This window comes from Fundulus heteroclitus, chromosome 1 (assembly GCF_011125445.2).
Source record: "Fundulus heteroclitus isolate FHET01 chromosome 1, MU-UCD_Fhet_4.1, whole genome shotgun sequence".
NCBI lineage: Eukaryota > Metazoa > Chordata > Actinopteri > Cyprinodontiformes > Fundulidae > Fundulus > Fundulus heteroclitus.
Genome location: NC_046361.1, coordinates 16908099 through 16915028, shown reverse-complemented (window position 1 = coordinate 16915028; position 6930 = coordinate 16908099). Strand labels below are relative to the sequence as shown.

At 39.1% G+C, this 6930-nt stretch overlaps 1 protein-coding gene across 1 annotated transcript; it reads right to left on the bottom strand.

The window, feature by feature from the left end:
- Positions 1 to 5569: 5569 nt before the first annotated feature.
- On the bottom strand, positions 5570 to 6930 carry cort (cortistatin). Its single transcript, XM_012873464.3, has 2 exons — positions 6601 to 6930; positions 5570 to 6302 (listed from the first exon to the last, which is right to left on the bottom strand). Exons 1-2 carry the CDS (start codon positions 6703 to 6705, stop codon positions 6075 to 6077), a joined length of 333 nt encoding a protein of 110 aa, XP_012728918.1. The 5' UTR covers positions 6706 to 6930; the 3' UTR covers positions 5570 to 6074.

Below are 6930 nucleotides of genomic sequence, written 5' to 3'. Positions count from 1 at the left end.
ACTCCATGACAAAATGTCTTCAAACGTTGTCTTCGAAGTTACTAGCTACTTAACAGAGTACTCTTATTATGTGTGTAATTTAGTTTGACTATAAACAAAGCTGTTCTGCAAGGGCCTCAGAAGGTGGTTAGAAAACACACCATCCCCATTATAAAACATAGGAGCGGCGGCATCATGCTGTGAGGATGGTTTGGGTTTTTCTTTCACGGGGACAAGCTGGTTAGAGTTGATCAGAAGAGTTGTTCAAGAGTCAAGGAGAGCTCAAGAAAGACCAGGAACTAGCTGGTACACTTTATCCCATGAAAACAATAAGTAGTGCAATCAATCTCAATGGCCTCTGTGGACACTCACTGTGCAAGACTCGCCTGCTGAAGAAAAGGCTTGTTTGAAGGTTGCTGCAGAAGACTTGTACAAGCCAATTAAAAACTGGGAGAATATGGTCCAGGCAGATGAGGCCAAGGCTGAATCCATTGGATGTCACTGCACACACTTTTTTTTGGAGGAAGGATTGCTCTTTACAACAGTCCAAAAGAACCAGGTCAAAATGGACGTTTGCCAGCGGGAACATTGTGGTGTGTGTGGGCATACTGGCAGACCACATTTAACTGAAGTGAGACAAAACGGGAACTTTTTGGTGGGTGTGCGTTGCGCGCACACCCACCAAAATCTAAATCTAATTATGTTTACTTACACAATTAAGAAATTCTTTTCTAGTCCCGCAATGGGGAAATCTGGTCGTGATTCTAAACTCTGGAGGGAATCTACCAAAATGTGAAATTCTTTGAATAGTGTAATTATTAGTTTGTAATTCCTCCCCCAGTACTGGGGGCTGGATCAAGGCTAGGGCTTAAGAGGCTTTAGCTCTGTTGAAATCCTTGCAGTCTGACACATTTCTGTGCAAATTTTTTATATGTTTTTAATGTAAATACATTTTCTTTAATGTTTTTTTAGTAATTAAACAGTACTGCTGCCTTCTCGGCCAGCTCTCCCTTGTCAAAGAGATCTTTCCTCTCAATGGGACGAATCGGGTTAAATGAAGGTGAAATTCAAAACAAACATCTCCCTAACAGTCAAACACGGTGGTGGCGGTGTCATGGTCTGATCTTTGCTTCTTCGGGACCTGGATAATTTATTATAATCCATAAAAATCTTGAATCCTGTTCACTGTCAGAAAGTCCTGAAGGAGAATGTCTGATCATCAGTTTTCCACCTTAAGTTCAAGCACACTGGGGCTGTGCTTAGGGAAAATGATCTGAAGCACACCAGAAGACAAGAAAAATATGGAAAGGAAAAATAATGAAAGGAAAACTGAACATTTTCTTATTTGGACTCTGCTGGGATATTCAGCCAAGCCTGAACAAATAAACTCTGCATCTTATAGATTATGGTGTAGTCAATAAGGTGGTAATTTTGGAGGCTCAACGTTATGTAACCCTCTACCCAACAAATTCAAAGAAAGAAGCAAATACTTTAATTCAGCAGAAATATTTAAGGGAAAACCAACACAATCTTAGTTCTAAAATGCTGCTAAATAGTGAATAGGTGACTGGCTCTGGTGAAATGGTGCTTAGTGAAAACACAGTAGTAACAAAAAAAATGTAAAGAGAAGGGATATGTAACCTGTTTTTTATTTTGATTTAAATTGTTATGTAATAATAATTAAGTTGATAGTAAAAAATAGTTGGTAGGAGAGGGGGAATGCTCATTATGATAAAAGAAAATAATAAATTATGTATTCCAGATACTCTAATTTAACTCTGAGTTTTTTTTAAATTCAGTCACATCCCTTAAACTTTATTCCCTGCATATGTAATCCTGACGCGCTCACTTTGAAGTTGTTTTTTTTCCCCCCCTCTCTCCGAGGAGGAGAACCAGCACCTAAGTCTTTGTTATTTTTAAACACCGGCACATATCAGGTTACATTTAAATTTAAATTACACAGTTAGGCCAGAGCACGTCTTTCCCTCCTCCTCGTTCAGATCAAAAGGAAAGCCAATAAAATGCTTTGCTCGCAGCCATCGGCTTTGATGTTGCACCTCCGAATGCTCATTTGAGCTCAGAGGCATAAAGTCAGGAGTGGACAGCTCTTTGACTGGCATCAAATTGTGTTGTGTTCAAAATGTTGATTTGATGCAAACTGGTGTCATGTACTAGTGTTTTATTTATTTTTTTTTTACCGATTTGCTTGCACTGACGTGTTTTATTACTCTTATTCTTACTGTTCTTCAACTGAAGTTCGTCTCTCGCTGTCTGTAAAACCTGAGCGTGTGTATTTCTTTTTGTTTTTTTTTCTGTTTTCTTTTAAACACAAGACTAAATGATACTTGGTGACGAAGCGTAATTAAGCAAGCCCACAAGAGGCTTTGTCTGCTCAGCGTCATTAAAAGAGCAGAGTTCCAAGTGGATGTAAGCACCATGTAATTATTTAGCTTTGAGCTGTCCAGTACTATCACTTACCATCAAGAGAAGATCTCTCTAAAAGATAGGGTCACGCCAACGACTAGGTGTTTTCTCCAGATGTTTCAAACACAAGCCCAAAAATAAAATGAAATAATGTTGTAAAAAAAAACAGCCTTTATTGCAAAACCTGTAATTGAATCAGAACTGCGACTGCTTAATCATCCCGATTATGAATCATTAGCTGCTATTCTTCTGGGCAGAGAGCCGGTGAGACTTTAGCTAAGTTGTAACAGGAGTTTGTGTTTACTCTGGCAGTTTTAGACTGAAAGTCCATCAATTTGGACTATTTGAAACATGTCATTGTTGTATTTATTTGACTTATTTTGCATATCTGCTAAAAAGTTTGTAATTTGTTTGAATTATTTGCAATTCAATGATTTTAAGAAACAGCTGTGCTATTTGGTTTAGAAAATTAAGAATTAATCGTGGAAAGCATTTATTTTTTTGTGGTTTCAGACAGTTTGTTTGACATAATGGAAAGCTAAAACTGGATCTCTAAAACAGACAGGCCACAAGATTTTAACACATTCACTAAATGAGCTGACTCTATTACACATCAGGTGTCCTGAGAGCAAGGTTTTAAAAAGCTATGATCATAAAACCATAAAAAAATATTTTCATTATAACATTTCTCCAAGTGCCTTTACCAAGATGCAATTTTCAAACACTGCGGCTATACTCTGTCAGGTTGTATAGTGTGACAGATTTCAAAAGAAAAAAACAGCTGAACTATTCTTTTTAATGCATCTATTAATAACAGCCATTTTGGATTCTGCTAATCTTACATGATGAAAATTTGGAATTTCAACTTTTGAGTAAAAAATATGATTACCCACAGCATGGCATGGTGGTGGCGGCATCGTTTCAATCTGGAGAGACTCAATCAGAGGCAATCAAAGAGGTTATTGTCATACATTTAAAAAGTGCTCTGGTGCATGGATCCTGGTAGAAGACGTGAAAGCTGTGAATGTCTATTAGCTTGGATGATAATTTTAGGATTAGGATTAGTGAAGTCTTCCCCCCGGGGTTTGGACAATGATGGTGGAGGTTGTAGGGGAGAAGTAGTCAGCTTGAGAGCGTGAAGGAGGAGATGGGGTGGAGGAGAGTTGAAGCTCAGCTGAGATCAGTTGAAGCTTGGTGGAAGAGCAGGAGAATCCATGGGTGGGGCGCCTTATAAACAAAGTCTTGTGGGATGATAGATTGCGATCAGGATGCTGGTTGGCTGGCGCACAGACGTTTGACGAAGCATTCAGTGGATGCAAGTGCGCCGGGGCTGAGTCTTCTAACATGAACTTTTGTTTAAACTTTATTAAGCCTTGGTCAAGGTGGAGGGGAATTTTAACAGTTCCAAATAGCAGTCAATGCTGGCAAACAAAAAAAAAACTCCAGGCTTCAGCTGGAAAGCTGACATCCAAATCAGCAAAATAACGTCTTCTCCAAAGGGGGTTAAATGTTTTCAAATAGCTGGACCAAAGGCAGACCTGAATCTGATTTGGGGGGTTTTACCGTTGGAGTGATGTAAAGAGGGCCTGGCACAGAAGAGCCTCTGGAAGTAGCTAGAATTGAAAAAAGAGAATTTGGGTGCAGAAAAATTAATCTGCCGGATTACAATGACATCAACAAAGTGGGATCTATAATTCTGGGACAACAAGAGCAAGGCAGTCATGTTACTCTCTTATTCAATAAAAACACCAACGATGCCCAAATTCTTTTCACTGTTGTTGGCAGGCCGTCAAACCTCTTGCAACCTCTTTTTCTTAAAATCTAATCCAACACGGGGTTTTTTTTTTTTACTGACAGTGGTCTGAGACTGCCTTGGTAAAGGTTTGAAATGACATATATAAGCTAAATAACAACTTTCCAGGAAATAAATCAAAAACATCTGTGTTGGTTTTAATGGATCTCTGTGCTGTGTTCAATACAATTAATCAGCACACCCTAGCTGATTGGGAAAGTGAGTGAGATTGTCCCCTGCTGTTCTAAACTGGTTCAAATCTGAGTTGGCAGACTGATAATACCTGTCATTTGGTAATTATAAATATGAGCATACAAAACTCACATGATTCTCCCCAAACTCAGATTAAGGAGGAATTAATCATCTCTTTGAATATCCAAGCTAAAGACATAGAAATCTATCTGCCTCTGGTCCACTACAGTCTCTGAGTGAATGTGTCCCAAATATCACAGACTAAATGGGTCATACTTTCCTCCATTATGTAGAAAAGAAATAATTCATAAAGCGGTGAGTGATCCTGGACCTAACTATATTTCAGAGGTCCTGGTAATGTATTAACCCCGGCAGACCCATCAGGTCATCAGAGCCCTCCTCATTCTGTGTTCCCAGAACTAAACAAGGTGAGGCAGCCTTTAGTGCACCTTCATTCACTGCTCCTCGGCTCTGGAACAACTTATTGGCTCCTTTAACCTCAAGACTGAAAACATTCCTGGTTACTACAGCATAACGCTTCCATAAAGCTCAAATGTATGTTTATTGGCTAATTTTTTTAAATTACATCTTATTTGATTTAAATCTCATAATTTTGTACGTTCATGTAATGCTTAAGTATTGTTTTGTGGTGTTTCTTTTGTGTAGCGTAAACGTCTTTCAGTTCCTTTGATTTCCTGTAAAGCACTTTAACTTCTCTTAGGTGAACAATGCTGTACGGAAAAAACTTACCTTGGCTTGGAATCTGAAATTTTTGGGAAGACGAGTGAACATATTTTCTGAGTCAATATAGACCATGATAATCGAGTACTAACTCAAAAAGACTGATTAAGTGATAAATGAAAAGGTGCTTTGACAAAATATTGTTTTAAGTATTAGCCTACCTACAAGAACATTATTTAGTCTTTTTTTTTTTTGTTTTTTTTATACTTTTTATTTTTTCCCCAGGAATATTCTGGTTTGTGTTTCAATTGAATTTTACAGGTTACAGGTCACATGCAAGATTACAAGCAACTAATAAAGCATCCATTGCTTATGCTATTCTGTCAAACTGAGTTGAGTCTATTTTTATTTTCGTATTAGTTTTTGTGAAACATTAAGGTATAATGCTGTTTTCTGGTACAGATAGTACAAAAAAAATGTAAATCAAAAAAGTGAAAAGCGTTTTTAGTAAATCAGAGTGATCTTTGTAACCTCTATCAACACAAAGTCCGTGTTTTGTAGACAGGAAATTATATTTACACAGCAAATCTCTAAATATTACTACAATCCTAACCACTCTTTCAAAGTGAGGTGAAAAAAAAATCAATTAAATACAAATAAAAAAACATTCACTCATTGTTTTTTTGCCTTTAATCTGACAGTGTATTTGAACTCTAGAAGCAGGTGAAAAATATGACCTCCTGTTTTTGCAGAATCGACTGCCGTTACCGTGTCTGACATTATAATCCATGCTTTTTTTATTAACCCCGAAATGAACTGTTACGATACAGAAATACATACATTGTGTACATAAATAGTCGAAATTCAGACATACACGCTGTCTCAGTAAAGTCCATCAATGCTGCACAGGTGTATATGATATGTACAGCTGAGATCTACTGCAGTTCCTGTTGAGCTGGAGAGGGGGAGGAGGGGACGGATGGAGGGGCAGAGCCAGGCGGTTCTGTTAACACGAGGTGAACGTTTTCCAGAAGAAGTTTTTACAGGGGGCTTTGCGGTCACGTTGAGGCAGTGATAGCCTGTTGTAGACGGCCCTCTCCTCCAGGCGGGACGCCAGCGGCTCCTCGAGGTCCACTGGAGCCGCTTCGCCGGGGAGCATGTTGGTGTCCAGAGCTCCATCTAACAATCCGGACACCAGCTTCAGGATCAGCTCTTTGCGCTCTTTACTCAGCTCCTGGAGGGGCAGGAAATGCAGAAATTATTAGATAAATTGATTTTTACAGTGCTGCTATTTTAGTTTTTATGATTATGTATGAACCAACGGGGAAAGGTAGAAAGTGCAATATAGTCTATTACAGATTTTAGACCATTTATTTCATAAAATAGCATTTTAATTTTCTTTTACCACATTTTTTAAATTACTCACACCACTTTTTTAGACGATGAAATTGAGAGATTTATCAGCAATAACAATTGCAGTCAGAAAGCAACATCATCCATGTGTTAAATAAGGAAATCCTTAACATGCTCACCCTGTTTGCCTGGATGGGGCTCCTGTCGTCCAGAGGAAGCACGGCAGCTGCTCTTACGCTGAAGAGAACCCCCATGAGAGCTGCTAACACCACCAGGAGCTGCATGTTGAGGCAGGAATGGAGTACAAGCGCAACAGGAGCAGGAGATGGCGTGTGGCACAGTGTGTGTGTGTGTGTGTGCGTGAGAGAGAGATAGTCTGAGCAGCTCAGACGGGCTGAAGGTCCAGGAGGAGAGCAGTGATGAAGAAAGTGCGCTGCAGTTGGTGGCAGCTGCTCATCAGATCTGAAAAACCTCAGATGTTTCTTGTGCTCTACCTCCAAAGTCCCCCA

Bases quoted from the DNA above. Each gene is read 5' to 3' on its own strand.
- cort (XM_012873464.3), bottom strand. From the start codon at position 6,705: ATGCAGCTCCTGGTGGTGTTAGCAGCTCTCATGGGGGTTCTCTTCAGC. The intron at 6,303-6,600 runs GTGAGCATGTTA...CTGCCCCTCCAG, and splicing joins GCCCCATCCAGGCAAACAGG to GAGCTGAGTAAAGAGCGCAA.